The 24127-nt window shown below is 32.3% G+C and overlaps 1 protein-coding gene across 5 annotated transcripts in view; it reads right to left on the bottom strand.

Moving 5' to 3' along the window:
- The window catches only part of LOC113518917 (homeobox protein araucan-like), a 132229-nt gene that overhangs the window by 29181 nt on the left and 78921 nt on the right, over positions 1–24127 (bottom strand). For all 5 annotated transcript variants that reach the window (XM_031911373.2, XM_031911374.2, XM_031911377.2 and 2 more), the window contains one exon: positions 8377–8745. In XM_031911373.2, the coding sequence (XP_031767233.1) occupies positions 8377–8745 (369 nt within the window). The remainder of the gene's footprint in view (positions 1–8376; positions 8746–24127) is intronic.

Genomic DNA, 24127 nt, shown 5'->3' with positions numbered 1-24127 from the left:
TGTGAAAATCAAAGTAGACAACATGACGTCAACGAGGTAGTTACGTTAATATATAAATTCTACTAGTATTCTTTGTTTTATTTACGTGAAATTTTTAATATACAAATCATCACTACATAATTTTATCTAAAGATCTACTCGTGCTTACCGTAAGTATGGCCTGATTTATTAAGTACGTGTGTATCTTCACGCTAGGTCAATGAGATGGTAAACAGAGGAAATTAAGTGCCAAATACAATCATCACCTACTTGTTTCAAGCATTGTCAGATGGTTCAAGCTACCATGTATAAATGGTATTATGTGAATTTAAATGATTGATGTAGCAAGAGAGACCAAGTATTAAAGTAGTATTTCTAAACAGTGAAATACTAACAATGTCTATTTTATAGATTTCCCTTTGTTTTTATTAAATGTAAACGTCAAATAATTTTACAGCTGATCTTAGAGAATAGTGATGGTCGCTGTATAAACAACGAATTATTCCAAACCCAAAGCCCCATAACTATTATTTAAAAAATCAGATTTAAATAGATATTTCTTCATCATTCAAAAAAGGAAAGTACCGCGCTAAGTTGGACATTAATGTACCTAACATTAGCGCATATGGCTGTTTGTCTGTATATGTGGAAGTGCAGTTTATTTATTAAATTTTTTTCTCAGTTATGTTGACCATATCCTTATTCGCTCATAACTAAATTCAATAATGATTATGATTTATTTCCACACGAGAATAGCAATTTTAATCGAGACATGACCAATTCTTTTAATTTAAAAATTAAACTACTGAACCGATTTTTATAAAATTTCTATGGAACTAATATAAAATTATATCAATTCAACTAAAAAAAGTATTTTTCAAGTCGATTTACAAATTATGAAGTGAAATACACATTATTAAATACAACCGAACCAAACCTTCTCTTTTTTACAAATCACTCATTTAGCTAATATAGTATTTTCCAGAAAAAATATAATATGATATCGCCAGTTAATACGGGCAGTTGTGGCTTAAATAAAAAAATAAAGGCATCAAATGTACCGCAGACTATGCGCTTTCAGGCGTTAATTCAACCATCTTAGCGTCAGTGTGACTGGTGCGGCAGATAAGGCCCAATACACACACCGTTAGGTATCACTGTGTAAACAAGGGCCATGTCAATCACTGCTAGGCGGTTCTTTACATCATTTTATCAGTTGTCACATATGTAATCAGTGTATAACGCATTTGACATAAATCGCTGATGTACCTAAAGATAAGCCCACCCACGTTTCGCCGCGATATCGCTTTGAGCAATGGCTGCCAAATATTGAGCAAATAACGTCAGAATGTGACATACGTTGACACATGTTCAATATCTGATAGTCAATGCCAACGGTCAGAGTGTTTGTATGTTATGTAATCTACGGATTAATTAATGTACAGGGATAATTGCAGTATGAGTTGGCAGTTCTTAGGCTCAGAGATTGTCATGTAGTATTAGCTAAATGATAGATCCGATATCATCTTAGCTGGCCTCAAAATTGACGAGGTTATTCTTTTAATAAATGCTTACAGTCATGATAACACCATGACAGTACATTTGTAATGTAACAATGTGTAATCCATCTATAAAAATTACGAATATTGAAGATTTTTTATGGTAACCAAGCGCGTTCAAAATTTTATTTCAGGTCTGTGCGGCACTATTACACCCAATTTACAGAAAGATGGTAGCCAGTTAGCACTGACCTGTGTGAAGGAGTAAGGAAGGATCAACCTTCACGCAGCCTCTAATGGAAACCAACGTGTTTAATTTCTTTTGATGGATCAACTAACCTGACCGTCCCTAATGTTTCAATTCCCACTTCTATTTCCCTATTTTATATCATTAACATATACCGTTCAATCTATTCATTAGCACATCATTCTCTCTAAATTCATAAAAATGACATGTGTGCAATATAGAGTCAAAAACTCAATATAAAAATAGACAAAATGGAATAAAATAATAATCTTGTTTACTTGACTGTTGGATATGGATAAGTTAAATTTTTTTTTAATTTACGGACATATTTCATAACATGTTATGGTAATCCTTATTCTTTCCTCCCATCTGACATCAACAATAATGATAATATTATAAATTGAATTAGTAAAAATGGATAATGACATGAAATGATGGATGTATGCGTGTATTGATGAATATTTGTTATTCTTTCATGCAAAAACTACTGAACGGATTTGAATGGAATTTACACAAGTAGTAACGTAATACATAGGATTCTTTACACTCTTAGATATAATAAATACATGTTATATATATGTCATTAAAAACTAGGTATTATGTGAATTAATCTTATAAAGAAACTTAGATAATATATGCACGTTTATTTGTTAACACATAATTACTAAATATTTTACGTGCAATAACTTTTTTTTTTAAATTATGATTTTGAATGCAATACGAGTTAATTAAATAAAAATAATAGTCGCTATTTAGGAAGCAAGATCTCACTGAGTAATTTATTGACGAAAGAATGATGCGTTGGATGTCCGGGAATCTGAGTGTATAAATAATCGGTATCCAAATTTCTGTATCACTGAAAAGTTTAGCTCAATATACTAGCCGAGGAATTTATGTATATTCACGACTATAATTTCATATGGTGTAGTCAGATATTAGACGATTGCAGCCGTTGTGGCCTTGTAGTAAAATAACACTCATTATGGCTATGAACATTTAAATTGGCACACACAAAAATTTTAAATTCGACCAGATTTGAACGATCTTTGAAGCTTATTCTTAAACTTGAGGTTAACAATTTTTTCATCATCATTTCTCAAATATCATTTATAAATACTCTTACAGTGAACCGAAATGTAAACTATTCGATAACATACAGCTTAATTACATATGATATACGTATTTGAATTTGAAATACCTATGTATTTGAAAACTTCAAAAGTAAAATTTTTAGAGATGGATTTATATGCTATGATATGAATGAATATCATACTTTGGTATAAACTCCCTTAAATAATTAGAATTCCCATTTACTATTTTGTTTTACCCAAATACAAGCGAAATATACTGTAGAATAATTAATGCTAATGTAGGTGCAGTAGACGTACAAGTGGTTTGTTAATGTTGCTACATTTGCGTTTTATTATACAAATTGGCGTGTCTTAATATAATTTATTCTTTATTTATTGCAGTTACAAATTATTGAAATGGCACGCCCATTTTTTGTTGTTATTCTAATTTCAATCAACCTGAAAAATAATTATTTATTCTATTTGTATATGTATACATATTTTTGGTCCTATACTGGGTCTGCCTTTACAGGGACGTCACTCAAAAATCTTTCTTCCCATTGACTGTCACTTCTTCAAACATTGTTATTTCAGCTTGTTGATCCTTCGGGCTATTTTTATATCATTACTAGCTTTTACTTTGTTTTCGTTACTGGGTTATGTTGATTAATTGGGATTAAAAGTAGCTTATATCCTTCTCCATCTCATTTAGTACTAAGGCACTAATAGGTTACAAACAAATTCACTTTCACGTTTATAATATTTATAACGATTATTATTTTAATTGAATGAATTTAATAACGTGTTTAATTTTATAATTTCATATTAATTTAAAATGAATAGAAGTTATTTTTATTTAAGTATTTATTCAATTTTCTGTTAAATATTGCACACAAACAAAATACACCAATTAGCAAAACGACAGGTATAGGTATAGTACCTTTATTGATTATTATATTTCTGTAAATATAGATCAAGCAATTAATTGCAAAACTAAATAAATATTTATAGTACTAATGATGTATCATCAGCATTGTAAATATTTATTTAGTTTATTAACTCAGAATTAATTGTGCATATGCAAACAACCCATGTATACATATCGTTTTTATGTTCAATTGAAATGAAAAAAATATCGTTACTGTAATGTCTTTTTTTAACAATTTTAACCAGTGCACTTTTTAAAATGTTGTACTAATACTAACTATTACCTAAACATTTAAATAGCTTTATTTAATTTTGTATTAAATTTATTACTTTTAATTTTATAGTTAAGATCTGACTTACTCCTAATATATACCTATACTTTTATATAAATTCTAATCATAATGCATATTCAAACATTTCAAATAAACAATTATTAATATACTACTCGCATTTTAATAGATATTGTCTACATTTATATATAGTTCATTGTACGATTCTTAAATATATATACACGCACGTACAATATAATAAAACACTTGAAAATAAAAATTCGAGTAAAAAGTGAACTCAAGATAACATATCAGAAACCGCGGCTATTGTTGTACCCTTGATACAGATTTGATAATTAGGACGAAACTTAATCTGTGGTGATTAATGAACAAAGCGAGCACTACAGAACGACCACCCACCGGGAGGAGACGGCTTAATAAGACCCTCATTAACACCTTAATGGCTATTCTCAATTCGCCTGATTTCTCTTTACTTTTTATTTATCCTCTCGGTCGCGCTACTGGCTCCTGCGCATCGCGCCTCTCATTCCTGCGCCCCTTTTAATTGAATTTCTGGTCTCCTCTTCTAAACTTATTCTCTTTGACTTAAGATTAGTGATGTATTTAAATCGACGTTTTGTTACGTTTTTATAGTCGGCTGGGACGGTCGCTCGTGTTTTTTCGCCGTGCCCTTATCGAACTTTTAATTTGGGCACGATAATGAAAAGCACAAGTTTCGTGCGCGATTGTACACTGAATTTGGTGAGTTTGTGCTTTCTTTTTGGATTGTGAACATCAAGGGTACTGTTGCGCTTTCGTGTGGTCATTAATTTCGGATGTCGGCGTCATATGTCTATCATTTGGTTGTAATACGGTATAAGGGTAGGGTTCAGAAGATTTCCGTTCGCAATAAACGAGTGAGATATGTTGTACGTAAGCGGCGCGGCAATGCACATGTTACAGTTCGGGCCGACGAAAGATTTTATAGTGTCCCTCTACGATTTGCCAGCAGTTTGTTAAATGAAGATTAAACTGTTTGTCATTGTATTTACTGGATGAGTAAGCTCATATTTTCGTTTATGTTTTGTTTCGTATAAGATGTTGGCCTTTGTTATAATATTTGTTGTAATATTCAGCTACTATTTCGAAGAACTTCGTGTCATTTTATAGTTTTATGCGGAATAAGAACATAATAGTAGAATGAGAATAATAAGCAGATAATAATATAGTTTATTGCTAATGTAATTTTTTTATGCTACCAGGCAAAAAATATAACTACATTTTGCGTAACATACAAGTATCTAATCCATTATCTCAAGTTTTGATAACAACATAAGTGTCTATATGCAACTTTCTGTATCCAATAATTGTAGATAGTAATCATGTCGGTCAATATAATAAAAAGAAAGTATTTGTCTTTCTGTCGAAATGAGCAGGAAATTAATGTTCTATTAAAAAGATCCGGAGATAAGTGCACAGCCATTTTATTAATACTCGTAATATTTGTTCCACTTACTTTAATAAGAGCTTGGCGTTTACCGTTTACTCTTGCGACCTAGAAATCATATAAAAATGATTGCAATAATCTATATTAATAATCAGAATCACATGTCTGATACCTATAAAGAGAAGGAAAGAAAAAGTCGCTGTATATTGGACATATATTGTACTCATTTTAGACGGAGCCATTAAAGTGCCAAAAAATTACAAACAAACTAACTTTCACATTTAAAATATTAAAACAAACTTACATTAACGTTTTTAATATTAGTATAGTACATTTATATAAAACCAATGAAAACTAATACATGTATTATTATTAATCATTCATATATAATCATTGAAAATGAATCAAGATGATCATTACTATTAATTTGAAGTATGATTTAGAAAAGTTACTTTTCCGTAGAGTTTAAATAAGTTTGTGGAATATTTAATAACACTCAGCCCTAACATTCCTAGTAATAAATTTCCTTATTAAAATATCCTCCCTCACATAATAGTTGATTACTGATATTGTAACAAGCTGATTACTGTCAATCAAATTAGTAGATAGCAACTTCATTGAGTAAAGATAATTAATTCAACAGTGAACAGTAAATTAATAAAAAAATAATCCCTCTAATACATCTCTATCATATTGGGTTAGATAGGAGGTAGGCAGGTAGGTAGAAGAATCGATTCTAAAAGCTCTTATTCTTACACGCATATCTTCTAAAATCTACTTCCATAACTCATCCTTATGTATGGGTACTACAATTTTGTTCAGCAGTGGATATTTAACGGCTGATATGGTATAATGTAAGTACTTCTCTATATAAATACAAATATAATTGACTTTTACTGCACATAACTAATAATATAAACTTCCTAAAACATCAATTACAGTAAGTAAGTGTTAATCAACTACATAACCGTTAAATGCCAGCGTTTTAACATCATCGTTAAGAAATATAACTGCGGGCAACCAGTTGACATTATTACAGCACCGCGACACAAACAAACCCTTTTTTATTGATTATCAAAAGCGTACAATAGATAAAAGATGGCGCTGCCCGTATTGTTAGTAAGTCGCAACTCAACAGGACGGCGCCACCGGAGTCGCTTGTGTACAAAAATGGCAGTTGAATATTTTCCCCTGCGACGGTTGTAATGCCCTCACCAGTATTTTGTGCCTTATAACCAATAACATAAAGATCGTTTTACAACAATCGAGCGCTGCTTACATACCCAGAAACAAGCACGGGTATATTTGTGGCGCAGCGTCGTCATTGTTCGCTAAATTGTCGCTTGCACGGAACCGGCCAGGCTTGTCGTGAGTTTGGTACGAGCACAGGGCACACAATGACACCATACATACATTTAAACACCTGTTATTAAACATGCACAGGGTCACAGTAGATACTGTGAGCTCGTTAAATACAATGACAGATAGAGATCTCACTGCCGGCGATTTAGGATGCATCCACAATTACTAACGCGCTTTGCCACATGATATTACAATTATGATGAGTTGAGTGAACTCATATTTTTATACAAAAAGCTCTGGTACGATTCGCGATTAACTTATCTCGGTTGCAATCTATAAATTAAGAACTCGAAACGCAATCATAATATGTAAACTGAGTCGGGAAATACTAAAACAAAAAATACTAAAATCATAACGGAGCCAAGAGTCACTCGTGTGTTCAGATAGCTTCCGTTATGAACGTTTCACCACTTCAAGATTAAAGCGAGGAAATCCCTCTTAAATTCACAAAAAAAGTCTCGTTCTCTGTGCGATGGGATTTTCTGGGTTTAACGGATTTCACATGTGCGTTTCGCTGAAATGTTTAAAAATCTTTTATATAAATCTAGTAGTATTCATCAAATTGAAAATTTACTATAATTTTTTTTCTCTTTCATTTAGCATTTCTTAAATAAAACGCATGTAAATAAACACATTTCTGAACTATGATGTATATGAGGTAATAAGATAAAAATAAAATATATACCTAAATGGAAAAACTATTTTTTAAACTCACTATATGTATATGTTTATATATAACTTGGCGGTGCTGTGCTCTTTTGCACCATATAAACAAATCTTTCAAGGTTCTAGTCCCTTATAGGGAGCTGCGGATCTCGCTACACACTACACCCGTCCATTTGCCCTATGCCCAGACAAGGTGTTACACCGAAATGTAATTCCAGCCGGTAGTGCTAACCAATGTATACATAAAGGCGAATTGAATTCATTTATTTATTTATTAGAGTACCTACCAGCATTGAAATGACACATTTTAATAAAGCCTAGCCAAGAGAAAAAAAAAATCATTTTAAAAACAAAGAAAAAATATGTACAGGGTTGAAATGAGATAAATTATAATTGGTATAATAGCGGTTGCTTTTAAATTTGTTTTTTGAGTTAATGTTTCGTGACAGGACGACGGCGGTGATGCCTGCGCGGGGTCTGAGCGAGGTGTCGGTGGTTTTCTGGCCGAACGCGTCCAGACCGGTTCGCGGGTCGCTCGCACGCTATGCCAGAAAAGCCAAACACGTATCGAACGCGAGAGCGATAAACCTTGCATCGTATACGGCAAACGACCTATTCGTAACAATTTGCAGTCTGCTGCTCATGCCTCTATAGAAAACTGAAAAGTATATGGTCTTACATTTAGCTTAGCTCTAGCTGGCTTATGTTTAATGGAAACACGAAGCGGAATGGTGTAAGTCGGGACAAAACAGAGATCCAATTAAGGCTAGCGAGTCATGTTATCTACAGACGGAAATCATTCAAATTAGAATATTACCAGATTCCAATGATACCTTGTATATGTGTATTAAGATGAAAACAGATACTAATCAATATTGAACCATGAATTATCTGTACAATTTTTACTTACCAAAGGTGAGTAGAATGCTGAACTATCGACGCCGATACTGGGATAGGGGTTCTGGTCCGTTGACGGGTAGGGAGTGCCATAGACGCCAACAGCCGCGCTCGAGAGACGAGGATACGAGGTGAGGGCTAGTCTCGCTCCGTCGTACTGACAAGAGCAGACCGTTTGGCCGGAGACGGGGTCGGTGATAATGGGACGGGGTGTATCGCAGCAGGAAGCGGCTGGGGTACTGGCGTGGCTGCCGGCTCCAGGGGAGAGGGCACCACTGGCTACGGCCGACCCGCCCGGCGACAACGGCGGCGCTGAGCTCGAGCCGCCGTCCGGCGACGTCGCTGCGCCGCCAGTCCCCGCCCCGCTGTTGCCAACGAGCAACTGCAATCACATAATTCACCACGTCAACACATGAACAGCACCTCGGTACACCCCTTTACGCTTGTGATATTTTGATGCACAGCGCCCTTTACTTATATGGATACTAACTAGATAAGGTCGTGTAACAGCTGCCACTGCAAAATATCACCTGCGTGAAACGGTTATAGATAGCCTTACACTGCATAAATGTAATTGCATTTAAAAATTTAAATTGACTTTGTTGTTGTTTACTTTAAAAATGTACAAATTTAACATTTTCTAAACAATTAAGAGCTTGCAATTGCGACACGCATTACCCGTAATTAGTTTTTATTACCCAACCCATTACAACTAATTTACTGTGAAAAGATTGCTATACGGTCCATTTGAGAGTAGCATCAAACACGACAATACAAGTAGAACGCTTTCTTGTTGGTTTTATTTTTGAACGAAATGCAAATTAATTCCAATTCTAGGGCACCGTAGCGATAATATCAGGGGCATTCGTTTGAACTACCAGTAAGCAAGTTTGTGACGCGCCCGTCGCTCGTGTTGGGAATCTCGAGTTACTTGATTCTTAAAAATAATTAGTATAAGCCGGGGTTAAAAGGTATTAAGTAAATAGTAACGTATAGTGTGTTTTTATGGATATAGATATTATATTTCTAATTCAATTGTCATATATTTTCTAAATCTAGCATAAGATATATAATATTATTTTACACTATATAAAGTTGTAATTTTTAAGCAAAGTCATATAACTAAATAAAATAACAAGCATACTCTTATAAAATATATCCTTAGTATAGTAGGCATATACTTCACTGCAGCTCGACTTTGGATATTTATCTAAAGATCATTAGAATATAGTAATTGATAATTGTGTTTAAGGGTATCCTCCCCGGAAAAAGGTAGTGGTTTCCTAAAATTGTTACCCGTAGTCGCTACATTAGTTCTAACCTAAAAATGTGTTCTATATATGAGAGTCTATAACGAATAAACTTCATACGAAATTTCGTAATGTTGTTCCTCAAATGATCCGCACATTACAAATCAGTGAAATAGAAAACAATTATGTCGATACAGTAATTAATAAAAAAAAGGTTAAGTTTACACTTGGTGCTTTCATATTATGACATATGTATATGTAGTGCCTAATATTTTAATATTTAATTTATATTTAAAATACATAATTATAAAAAAAAAATTGCCTATGTTTATTAATGTTTATTATATTTATTTTTGATATATCAATCTCTGCATGGAAGATACATGACAAATACTATTATAGGGGGGGGGGGGGGGTGGCTTATGAACGCGAAAGAACCCAAAATAATGATTTTTAGATTTTTTCTTTTTGTCTGTATGTTCGTTTGTATGTACGTTTTTGCACGATAATCTCAGAAACGGCTTAACCGATTACAATGCGGTTTTCATTATTGCATTCCGATTTGCTCCATTTAACATTTAATGTTTGTTTTATTTCAATCCGATCATAAATGAAAAAGTTATATCAATCTAAAGAATCACATATAAAATGCTATAAAACAACCGATCAGTTGAATTGGCTGAAACTATGTATTGATTTTCGAAAATTCTGTCTACTCTTACAAAGCCGGGTCAGATCACTAGTTACTAATAAATATTTCTAAAATACTCGGCAGAAAGAAAACTACTTTATGGAATAGAGTTGTCCGTAATTAACGAAAATTTGTCAATCACCCATAGCACTAAAAGCGTCTCTGTGAAAAAAAATGTACGTTCGAGTAGTGAAACAACACACTCTACATAACAAATACTTGATCTATTTATTTAATACACGAACGTAGATTGGTCGGTAAGAGATTAAAGGGTCGCAGTAAAAGGACGTCAACAGATTTGGTCAAACACGGGGCAAGGTTGACTTAGAAATAATAGCATAAGTTACTCTGTACACATGAACCCCACTCAAAACTCAAACGCTCCGTTTGAGACCACCGACTTGTTTTCATCAAACAGAGCGAAGAGACATCAAAAGGACCTCTTAAGTTGTACAGTTAGTCTTTTATTCAATTATTTATACTTTGGAAGCACGACATCGCTTTTTTCGTTCGACGTCCACAAAAAATTAGTAAAACAATTAGGTATTGAATACACTGTTTATACTCGCCTGGTTTTACACAAAAATAAGCTATACTTACTACCTAAACGAATTAAACTGAAGCAGTTCTCGTGGACAGTTCTAGAAAATCTTTCATAGGGGAAGTCAATGTGATATATGATTAAAATATAAATATGCAAAACATAAAATTTTAATAGATTTACAAAAAAAATAATTCGCGAATTATAACCAAATTGGTTCATACATGTTTACGTATGTTACAATTCTTAATTGAAAAACTGGACTTGAAATTAAAATTGAAGTTAGGTATTTTGAAAAATTTTAAATTACTTATAGTCAATTTTGTTGTCCAGTCTTTCAGAACACTAATATGTATGTGTACGAGTATCAGAAAGAAAATAATTGCGATGGATAAAGTCCCAAACACTAATGGTGCCAAATTTTTCTTGATACTTTTAAATTTTATTCATTTTAAGACATCAAGAACAATTTGGCACTCAGAAATGTTTGAAATGTTACTTGGCTCAGCCGAAACTTAAAAAAAAAGTAAACCTGATATCACATTGTACTTTTATGGTACCAATCGATAGCGTTTTATTGATCCAATCTCACTAATAAACATTTATTGATAGCAAAGTGCAAGCAGAGAAAATTTAATACCTTTATAACATTAAAATCAAATTAAAAACAAGAGTTTATCGATAATCAAATATTAATGAACTGTTAGGCCTCCTCTATATTTGGATTAAGTTAAACAATTGTTTAAAAACAGTTTTCTATTTTCCGTAAAAAAAATATCATAAATTACTTCTATATGAATATTTATGTTTTTTTCGTACAGTTTTTTTATTCAAACGTGATATTTTTTCATTCGAATATAAACAATGAAATTATTTTGTTAACAAACAGTGTCTTTTTACTAAAAGTACAACCATTCATTATTATTAAAAATGAAACCTTTTTCTTCAGAATATTGTTCAATGTTTGTAACGTTATTTTGATAAAAAAAGAAACATGCAAAGATTAATTATGTTAAACAAAGCTTGATTTTTCTAAGTAGAAAAATCAATCTATCAACGTATTGCGTTGATAACGTTATCACTTTCCATCAGGTGTTGTTTGCCATTCAAAGTTACAAAAACAAAAAAACTCAAGGTTTTAATCTAAAAAGCACAAAGCACTTATTATATTTTTATGCTTCTATATTATATTAGAGAATTATCATAATTACAGTAGATATAATAATATTTGATCCTAAAAACCGAAATTGCACATTCAAACCAGTGGGTTTTTCAAAACAAAGGGTTCAAGAATATAAACAAAAATAGGTATCTACTTACAATGCGCATACGACCCTTGTTGACCCGAGTATGACGTCAAAACTTTTTATGATAATATTTTGTCAAACCAGTATTTTTTTATATAGTGTGACTATGCTTAAAATACTGAAAAAATTACCTTTAAACCTGTTAATAAGTAAAAACCTAGTTATGATAATTCGAAATTGCGAATAAAAAAATAATATACTGTACTATTGACTTTGTGAGATTACTCAGAACAAAAATAATGTAAATTCAAATTTAGAAGTAATTTATTTTTTTCTTTTTTGGAACTACAAATGGCATATTACACATTTAATATGGGTTTACATAAGTACAATCAGCATAATATAAATAGTCTAGCATAGTATAAATAGTCAATTAAATATGTTATATATTTAATTGACTATTTAGGACAAGGTTAGGACAAATTGATGATAAAATTTGTTAGAAATAATATAAATAAAAATACAGACATCAGTTACCATAAAAGTGTATATTTATTGAAATAAGATTCTGCCACTAGTATAAGTATAATAATATATTACAAAAACAAGTACCTATGCTCTTTTACTTCCATAAGCTTTACAAAATTATAATTTATTATTTTGTATTAAAATCTTAAGCATATATTTATTTTATATTAACTTTAACACATTATATCTAAAAACATATCATTAGTAGAATGAAATACGTGTGCGACCAATTAATAGGGGCTGTATTGTCGGAACATGCGAATTATGACAACGGAACGCCTGCATGGGTGTTGTCAGTTGAAATTGGAGTCCGGTGTTCAGCGATGCGCGCCGCTGCGATAAGTCGCTCTTCGGTTACAAAGTAGCCGTCATTGGCTGGGCTTGTTCAAATAACACTATCTTTACGACGGCTACACTCATACCAGAGAGTGTAGATAGATAATAAAACACAAAACATCAATATATGGGTTATGAGTTAATAAAAAACTTGGAAGTACTTTAAGGATTTGAGAGTAAAAATTAATTTGAAATATTTAAAGTGTGTTTTCTTTACCAATATTGTAATTAAGGCATTTGTAACTACTTCATATCATTATTATCAAATCAATCATTAACTAACCACAACTGAAAATAGTCCTCCCCTATGAGCCTCTCTATTGCTAGGAGTTGGCACACTTGACACTCAGGTTGGCAACTGCAGTTAGGTTTTTGGTGATGTTTTAAGAGAGACGCTGCTGTCCATCACTCGACCATTGAGTTCCCTTAGTCGCCTCTTACAACACCCACAGGAAAGTAAGAAATAACCTATTCTGTGTCAGGACCACACAGCAAACTACTTCATATATCCTACACCAACACATACGATACTTTGGTCAACATAACCATAATTGTCATATGCATATAACTATAGTAACTAATTCTAAAGTTTATATATAGTATAATAACGGTCATTGACTAGTTCACAGATAATATTATACTATACTAGTAACTGGGCTTATTCAACTAGCACTATCTTTATTATGACTATATTCACACCAGGTGATAGATAATAATAACACAAAAGACATCAATATAAAAATTAACTATGAGTTAATTCTCCGTATAGGTCCCGACATAGAATGGGTCATCTCTTCCTTTCCCGTAGGTGTCGTCAGAGACGACTAAGGGAGTATATGGTAGAGGGATGGACAGCAGCGTCCTTCTTAAAACATAAGCCTAACTGCGGTTACCAACCCGTCTGCCAAGCGTGGTAACTACTGGCGTAACTCCCATTATGGGGAAGACTAATGTTAAGCAGTGGACAGTTTACGGCTGTAATAAAATAGATAGATAATAATAACATAAAAGAATTAAATATAAAAAAGGTACAGAAGGCCTCTGCTTGGGTACTTCTGTCTCGTTCGTGTTTCTGCCGTAAAGCAGTTGTGTTTGCATGGCTGTGTTTCGGTTTGAAGGGTGGGATATGGAAATGAAATTACAAGATACAGAGGCGTAACTTAATCCTCAGTAATGGCGACGCATGGAGGACGTCATAGACGACACTGTATACTCTGTTATATCCACAGTACTGTTCATGCCTATAGGCGACGATTACCACTTTCCATCAAGTGAAGTAGAAAGCAAATAAAAGAGTGTATCATAAATAAAATAATATTACAAATGTAAAAAATTGTGTTAAAATCGTTACTTTTTCTAGATTAATATAATACTTTATTTGCTCACTAACCATAGATGTCATAGCTAATTATTATATAGTATTATAACTACCTATCCTTGCCGTGTGGTCCCGGTATAGAATGGGCCATCCCTTCCTTTCCTGTGTGTTTCTTAAGAGACGACTAAGGGAACTTAATGGTCGAATGGAAAGAGATTGTTAGCAATGGGGACTACCAATCACATCGTAGTAATATACTCTGTCAGGTCGACCTCCACGTGATTCCTCCTCGAAACTATCGTGCTGAATTCCAGGTGTCAACACGATGGGCTGGGAGAAAAGGGATTGTTAGTAATGGAATCAAATAGCCCCATTAGTAGCAATATACCCTATCAGGTCGACTTCCATGTGGTTCCCCCTGAAAACCATCGTGACTAGTTCTAGTTGAATTCATCAGGCTGGACTAACAGACCTGCTTTCATCCTCATTAGTCATCTATCACTGGTGCTTCCCCAATATATACCGATACCGCAGACGGGGTTACCATACCATTGTCACCCATTAAAAATAACACGATGTGCTAACTAACCTGCATTTTCATTCTCACCTATCATCCCAAACTAGTACCCCGCCAGCGTATACCGTTAGCGCAGACGGAGTTATCATTCCATTATTATCCATTAAAGAAAACATTACTTAAGCCTAAATGCGGTTGCCAATCCACTTGCCAAACATAGTAAGAATTATCAAACCCTTTTTAGAGGACGCCTATGTTCAGCAATGGACAGTGGACGACTGACGTGATTTATAACTATTCTACCGAAAGTAAAATAAAAAAACTACACAACTATATTAAATGAAAACTTCTGTCACATTACAGACGGCGGTATTATTATTTTTATTCAAATTGGTCTAGAATAGATAACAGTATACACCTAGTAGTTACGTTTTATGTTGATTACAGGTATGTAATTATAGGTTTTAATACCTTTATCGAAATACGATAATAGCGTGCACAATATCGCCAGACGTGAAACGAACCCTTGCGTAGTGGATACTTCAAAAATATATTACAGTTCTGATTGTCTTTGAGTGATATTGTAACATATACGAGTAGATATGTAGAACATTAGATAAGAGATATGCGGTATTGAAACTCGCTTTGGCGGTACTAGATATTACAACGCCATTAACTACGTGTAGATAGATACCTATAGGTATAGATATTTAGTTTACTCATTTGAAAGGTGTAGATATTAGACACTCATAACGTAGATACCAATAATTTGTTAAAAAAATTATTTAGAGAAAATCAATATTTAAAATTCTTTCTCAGTTTCTTCCCCGTTCATCCGTACCACCTCTAACCCTAGAAAATAAATATATACTAAATAAATACTTTCAAATTAGAATATATTACTAAAAAAAAGGGGTTTTGAACTTGCAGACGGTTAATAAATCCTGTAAAACATTAAAATTTAAATAGCGAAAGCTATTTTAAATTTCCTAAAGAAAGTTTGGAAAGCCTTCGAAAATAACGAAAATATTTCTTAATTTTAGTAATTATTTAGTCAGCTTTCAAAGTCGCTAAATTTATGATGTAAAAAATGTAAAATTTAGAACGGCTTAGTGTCCGAAATATATTATTTTAATACTTATTTATTAATGCTAAATACATATGTGTACAAGATTTGTATTAAAGGAGCGAAGTACTTGGTAGTAAATTGCCTTTATTAATATAGTTTATATTGGGTATAATATATATAAATAGATAATAAATGACAAAAGACCACGAAACTGAAATAACCCTGGCATATATTCATAAAAGTTATTTTTTTTTAATTGGCTCTATCAATAATCAAACATTTGAAATCGTATTACATTGCGACATAAGGAGGTCGATTAAATAATCTTAATAATCTTAAATATAGTCATAGTCATTTATCCCTATGTTCCCTGTACAATTACAATTTACTTAAGAAAAAAACATTTTGTTACACACAACATCAAATATTCAATAGAACTTGTTCCTTACGAAAAGATAGCAAATTATTATTGCTTAACTTAGTATAGTAGCACTACAAACAAGGAAACAACAATATTACGTCTTCCCAAGTCAGGGAGGGTTGATCAAATCAAATATAGGCAATATTATACCAGTGTACATAAGGGGCAGTATAACGCTTGACTGCCTTTGTCAACAGAGCATCCAATAAAAAGTACTTGGAGAATCGCGATACGACAGTGTAAACAATCTGAAAATGTACGCCACGGTGTGTATTACCCTTAAATTAAATAAAAATGCTTTGGTTATTTAGTTCAATCTGTCAAATGAAAAGTGTTCAGCAAAGAGAGGGGAGCTGGGTCAGATTAATGTTTTATGTGGGTGAATGAGTGAATATCGGTTGTTATGGTGTTTGGGGTGTTGTACCGTGATTTACTTACAGTTTAACTACACATAGATCTATATTCAAACAATCTATTCATTCTTAATTTGCCCCATTCATTTGTAAATTTTATTCTTCTAAATGTTTTCACTTTTTTTCTATGTAACGTAAGATGGTAAACCAGTTGATGGCCTACCTGATGGAAAGTGATAACTGTCACCTACAGACATGAACAGTACAATCGACATAGCAAATTATACTGTGTCTCCTACGATACTCACTATGCGTTGTCATTCCGACTAAGGTGTTGTGCCTCTGTGGACCGTAAATTCATTGCCAATCTCTTCAAACTGGAACAGAGCCATAAAAACATAACTACTTCATAGCATAAACGCGAATGCGACAGAGATACCCCAGCAAATGGCTTTTGCATAGTTTCCCCCTGGTAAATTATTAAAATCGGTAAAGATTTCATTTAATGTGGGTAGAAATAAAACGCTGCATCTCTATACAAAACTCCTCAATCAGCGCGTTAATGATCATCAACATCTTAGCGTTATCCCAATTATATAAATTTTGGGCTCGGCGTAATATGTTTTTATCCATGTCACCCAACGTTTTAGTTTGGTTTTATCAGTGTAATAATAATAGGCTAATATTTTTTCGATTGTGGAAAAACCCGTGCCATATATTACAACATTCATGGATTGGAATGATAACTGTACCTGTTATATGTGGATATTACAACCTCCTATAGAACAAGGGCATCACAGTATATCATATGACGTCCTTGACACTGTTTACGTGTATAGGTGATAGTTACTACTTTCCATTGGGTGGGTCACCATTCCAAGTTGGATGAGAATAACTTAAAAGATGCATTTCTCTTACTATCAGACCGTATACAATCTATCTGATCGGTCTAAGCTTTCCTCGGTAGCTACTTGCGTCCTTCCACAAAATGTAATATAGCCTAAAAACAAGTCCATATAATCTCAATATATTGAGACGAGCTCTAAATATAAAACATAACATTCAGATATCTTTTAACAAAATGCTTACTTGTGAATGAATTATTATCTAATTATGTTAATGAACGCAAATAACGACCAATGTTTGTTTATAGCAACGAGTCGTTATAAAAATTAATATCCACTTTAAATACAGTGGATATAATATGTTCGTTGAACTCGTTTGTCAAAAATTAGATAAATATTAATAAATTTAATGTCATTATGATTTATACAGGTATATTAATAGGTATCTTAATATGTATTTATAGTTAAAAATTCAAATTATCATATTAAAAAATACGAGTAATACATTTACATATTCACGTATATACAATCAACAATACTATAATACAAAACTAGATTATCTTTTAGAAACTTATAATTTTCTACAAATTTGGATAATTTAATTGTATTATAATTGATATAAAAAATTATAATAAAAAAATAGTTATCGTGCGAAAAAACAATTAAATATATGTTTTTTTCAAACTCATTAATATTATTATATAAAAAAATATTGTTATGTATATATATGTGGAGTTATATATATTCACTAGATAATACAATAATCAAAACTGTATAATAAAAGTATGCGATTTACTACCATTTGGAGCGGCCATTCTAATTGACCAACTTCATCACTTATGCATGTACTACGGCGTAATTGAAATGGGGCGTGGTCTCATTTGGTATGCGAATAGTAAATCTATTCACGATACATAACTATGTATATATAGTAACTACAGGGTTGTAGGTACGGGAAGCTTTCAGGCCGTCGTCAATATTTGATGAGATTCGGACACACTGGCCGGCGGGCTGTCATAGTATCTCGACCAATATAAGGCTTCGAATACATTCTTCTTCGTACATTATTCAATACGCGACTGACTACACGGCGACAAACTCAAACCAATCCGACATAATTAACTGGAAACTATATTTGTACTATTGGTCCGGCGACGCGATTAATGTATGACATTCGTCAATATTGATTATCTTTAGATACGAAAAATAATGCATTTTAGTTGTACGGCATTACCAGCATTCTATAGACTTTGAATAAAAAACGAAAAAAAAATTTATGAGTTGGGTATTGCAGAAGGCTATATAGACCTTAATAACTAATAAATAAAATGTAGAATACTTAAGTAGTTTTAGACTATCTCTGGACTAAAATTAATCCAAATTGTATGACTGATATCAGTAGCTCAGTTATGATTATATAACAGAAGATAAAATACTTATATACGAAAATAATCTTCTATTAAGTTTTTCTAGTTTAATTAGTTAAAAACATTTATACGTCAGAACTAAATAAAATAATTTGGAAATCAATCTAAAGAATCTCGACGTCATCTCTACCAACACTTTTATATATTATCTTATATTCCATTAATATATATCTATTGGATCACATTTCAAATAGGTATTTAAACTTTTGTATGATTATCGAACACATACTTACATATTAGTATTTTTTTAATCTTTGTAAAAACTAACGTACTGAAATAATTAAATCCGAATGTTTATTTGTGGCCGTAGATAGATACCTAAAAAAGGTATTTGGGGTCTCCAAAATCGTAGACACTAATGGTCAAGTTCTGTATCTATAAATATAATATTATGTTCAAACAAAGTTTACACAGGGATGTGGGGATATTCCTTTCTATTGCCTTTTGTTATTTGCTCCAGGGATAGTTAGTTTTTACCGCCATCAATCGAGAATGCGGCAAATTTATTACGACATAATTAGGTACAAGATTCTTTGTTAGTAACGAGGCTATAATGTTTAATAGTTCCCAGCCACTGTTGTCATAATGAAGCAAAAAGCATCAAAATATCTCATAAAGACATTTTATAAGAACGAGTGTTAGATGGTAGTCAAACTGATTATAGTAATTACTAGAGTTTTCTACTTCATGATACAGTAATTATACAAAATGTAAGGGAAATGCATTTACGGGACGTAATATGTACGATGGAATTTTTATGAGGATAAAATTTTTATGTTTTATGATATTTGGAATTAAAAAGACAGCAATATAGTGAGCATATAGTATATTGGAAATTTAATCAAGGCATAGTATACATAACTAGTGTCACTTAAGTAAAAAATATAATGATTTGATAAGATATTCAGCCATCTTAAAAATAAGGCGGTTCTACTTGATATTAAATCTATAAAAAACGACTCTACATTTAAATCTAAATTACGGGCTCATCATCATCACAACAACCATTAACTGTTCACTGCAAAATTAAGCCTTTTCCTTAGGAGGGTTTGTAGTTGTCACGCTTGGCAGGCGGATTGGCAACCGCAGTTAGGCTTTGGAGATGTTTGAAAAAGGACGCTGTTGCCCATCCCTTGCCTTACCTTAGTTGCCTCTTACGGCATCCATGTAAATAGAAGGGGGTAGCCAATTCTATGCCGATACCACATGGCAATTACGGTAACCTTCCTGCAAAACTGCCTGTTGTAACACATATTTTTAAATCTCTTTGTCTGTTCCGCTCTTTTTTTTTCTTTTGCTTTCTATCTGTATATTTTCCTTCAGTCGTAGGTATACTTTTCACTTTTTTTTTTATACAACTTAGAATGGCAAATAAGCTGACGACCCACCTGATGGAAAGTGGTAACCGTCGCCTATAGACATGAGTAGTACTATGGACATAATAGAGTATACTGTTTCGCCCATGATACCCCCCATGCGTTGCCATTCCTGAGGACACAGGTGTACCCAGTAAATTCACGCCATATCCCACCCTTCAAACCGAAACACAGCCATGCGCTTCTTTTTATTATTATGTACTGTTTATATATATATATATATATATATATATATATATATATATATATATATATATATATAATTTTCGATTAATACAAAATTAATACAATTTAATCTGCATGTATTTCGCTGTTAATTCTACTATAATATGTACATTTACATATATAATTGTGCATTGAAATTTAAACAAATAATTTATTTACTTAAGATCTCATAGGATTGCTAATTAAAATTAACAAATACCTCAATACTCAATCGTTACATCGTAATCATGTTCTCCTTTAGATAATAATTTGATTATGATAGCAATCATAATTAAATCGCAGGTGCAAGAAGTTCTTGGTCGATTCGAGTCGATTCTCCTCATACGTTCACTATTGCTGTAATAATAACTTGGCATAAAAATATAATTAGAAATTTTGTGATATCTGAAAATTTAATTTTTTTTTATCAATAGAAAAACGGTTACCGCTTATTCAGAAAATGCTTGACTGTGCTTTTGCGGAAACTAAAACCTCAGCTCAGCCTCTATTTTTTTTAAATTCATATTGATATTATTTATAAAAATATTGAAGTCGATTCTGAAACGCAACTTCTCTATGCTTTTCTCTAAAATTAAAATTTTAGTCTGATATTACAGCCAACTAACGATTTCTAACGATAAATATAAACTGTATCTATAATAGACAAAGTCAAAATTATTATAAATAAAATTTTTGATATTCCGTAAAATTGCAATTTCGTAAACTATCAAATTAAAATAATAAGAAATACGTTTAGAATTGGGGCCTCGGAATCGAGCCCATTAACATCTGCTTCACGCTTTGGAGTGAAAAACCTTCCTGTACATTAAAGATGGTATAGAAACTCTTAGCACCTCACACAACTGTTTTCTACATAAGGACTGAAGTCTGAAGTCAAAGGCTATAGCGCTGAAGAAATATTGTTCCTCAGGCATCAGTATTTAATGTACTCATTCATCCCTACACCCATTCAAAGTTCTTAATAAATATGTTAAGGTCATATCTAGCATTATTTTATACTAAAAATGCATGATGTATTTAAGACTATAGATTGTCTTTCATTATTACACGTAAATTATTTTAAAATTTGTATATGCACATTTAACTGTATTCAATAAATTTTGTAAATAGACATAACAATTTTATAATTCCGTAATAAACAACTCCCCCCCAATACTTCATAATGTACCTATGTTCATACGCTTAAAATAGTTATTCTATAACATTACGTCAAATTACATTAATTGAAAAAGTCAGTAAGCGAATAGTTTAATTTAAATACAAAGCGAGCATCGCAGTCGGAATACGCTGACATAAACCGACCACCGTACACTGAAGGCATAGTAATGTGTTTATTTTAAAAGCACTGTTAAAAGGCATAAAGATGATCTCATAATTTCCATTACATTAGCAGGGGCATTATCCCATCTCGGCCCATCTCGGTCCAATTTCGGGCCAACGGGATATGTTAAAGAGAACATTATAATAATTAGATTGTTATCAGATGTTATTATATGAATTTTCCAAAATTATAAGAACGACGATAAGTCGACGGTATCGTGACGACCGTGTATAGATTAGGTACTGGACAGCCGGCAGCCTGGGGCCTAATCGACCTGGAAATTTTGGTCCTTATAACACGCCACAGAGCAAATCGATAACCGATCATTATAATGATTGGTCTGTAAACGCTATTCTTGCTCTCTTTTGTAGCTTGACGAACGGGAGTCGATCTTAGCGGTGTTATTGATGTTTACTGCAATAATCAATTCGTGTATACTAAAAAAAAAAAAGAAAAATACTAAAGCAATACGTTTGTTTATTCGCTTAAATTCTCTAGCTTCTGGTATTGATTTGATGACCTCTTCTTTGATAGTGTGAATTATGATAATGGAACAGTTCTAAATTAGCAATAAATAAAACAAACAAGTGAATAATAAATATTAAATATATTTAAAAACAAAAAGGTACATTACTTTATTTTCTCTTTGTAGAAAAATTGTTGTAACACAAACATAAGCCACAATATTCAAATTTTTATTAATTAGTTTCACAAATGATCACAAGTACTACTTTACAATACTCGTATTTTACTATAAACTATCTAAGCCTACCGTTATTATAATTAATTAATTGCTAAGTACAAGAATTTCTAGCAAAAGGTAAATAAAATATTTTGAAAAACATGCGATTTGATTAAACAACTGATAGATAGTAATAACGCATTAAAATTCGTAACAATTATTACAGATACGAATTCACAACCCAATTGTGATTTTAATGAAACACGGACTAAACGGAGTCTTAGATTCTTAAATTAACAGTCGAAAATGATCAAACCACAAAACAAACAACAAAAATTTTGTTATGAGCTTCGTTACGTTGTTTATCTATATAATTGTTATTACTGTTTGTTTGTCATTTCCAGTAGTATAGGCAACTACATAGTGACTCATATTCAGGCTTAATGAATTGACAAAGCACGAAATTAATCTTCTTTTGCACTATTAATTTTATAGCTGTCCTAACTTCAATCACTACTGGGTACTAATGCCCGATCTAATTCAGTATGATATTTTTTAAACTAGTAAGTTAATCTTCGGCCATAAAGTTTACGGCCCTTTATCTTGCATTGAAAGTTCCAATAAGCTATACTTCTTGTTCCACATAAGAAATTATTTATAAATGCTACTAAACTGAGTGTTCAATCCAATTATTTAAAATAAAATGTCATATCAAATTTAATAAATAACAATATAATACTTATGGGTTAAGGTCTTAAATTAAGAGGCGTGTAGATTATAGGGACCCAAGAAGCAGATGCACGGTTAGCAAGAAAATTACTGTGATACAAAAAAATGTTTTTATCGGTGTAAACAAATTTGGTTTTGACCGTAGCTTGTTGATATTTAATTGTCTAAATGTCTTGAAATTATTATGTTAACACAATAAAAGACTCTGCAAATAGTCAGTGCGTAATCAATCGAAGACTTATTTTTTAAAACACCTTTGATAATGATATAATACGGCGAGACTGGTCAGTCATAAATTAAAATGATAAAATCTGTAGAAGGGTACAAGTGTTCTCACTTTATAAGGATGCCATTAAATCATATTATTTACTAGCAGACCCGATAAACAATGGCCTGTCAAAATTATATTTTTACATATGCTCAAAATGTTAAAAGAATATGTTTGCAATGGTCCGTCCACTAAACATTTCTTTAAATTAGTCTATTAGGTCCAAACATTCTCAATGCACTTACTAATAAACAGCATTTTGTTTTTATTTCTAAAAATAAAGTTATTTTGCCAAATAGCATAACAAAACTACTATCACCAACGGAAAAAGCAGTTGATATCGGGTTATTTTAATCTATCTCACTTTAATGCATTACATTAGGGGAAGAAAGAGTGTCTAACAGTTTCATTGCTAACATTAGTCCGACCTCTACGCGGTTCCCCCCCCCTGAAAATCATCGTGGTTAATTCTTGTAGAATTCATCACGATATGCTAATTGACCTGCTTACATCATCATTCTCTCAACCATTATCCGTTCACTATTGAACATAACCCCCCCCCCCCCCCTACAGACTATCATAAGGAACGGACCTGAGTCACCTGCATCTACTGAATCCCT

This window comes from Galleria mellonella, unplaced genomic scaffold (genome assembly GCF_026898425.1).
Source record: "Galleria mellonella isolate WM207_F2 unplaced genomic scaffold, CSIRO_AGI_GalMel_v1 utg33, whole genome shotgun sequence".
In the NCBI taxonomy this organism is placed as follows: domain Eukaryota; kingdom Metazoa; phylum Arthropoda; class Insecta; order Lepidoptera; family Pyralidae; genus Galleria; species Galleria mellonella.
The sequence above is the reverse complement of the archived record's forward strand: the minus strand, read 5'-3'. Positions and strand labels throughout refer to the sequence as shown.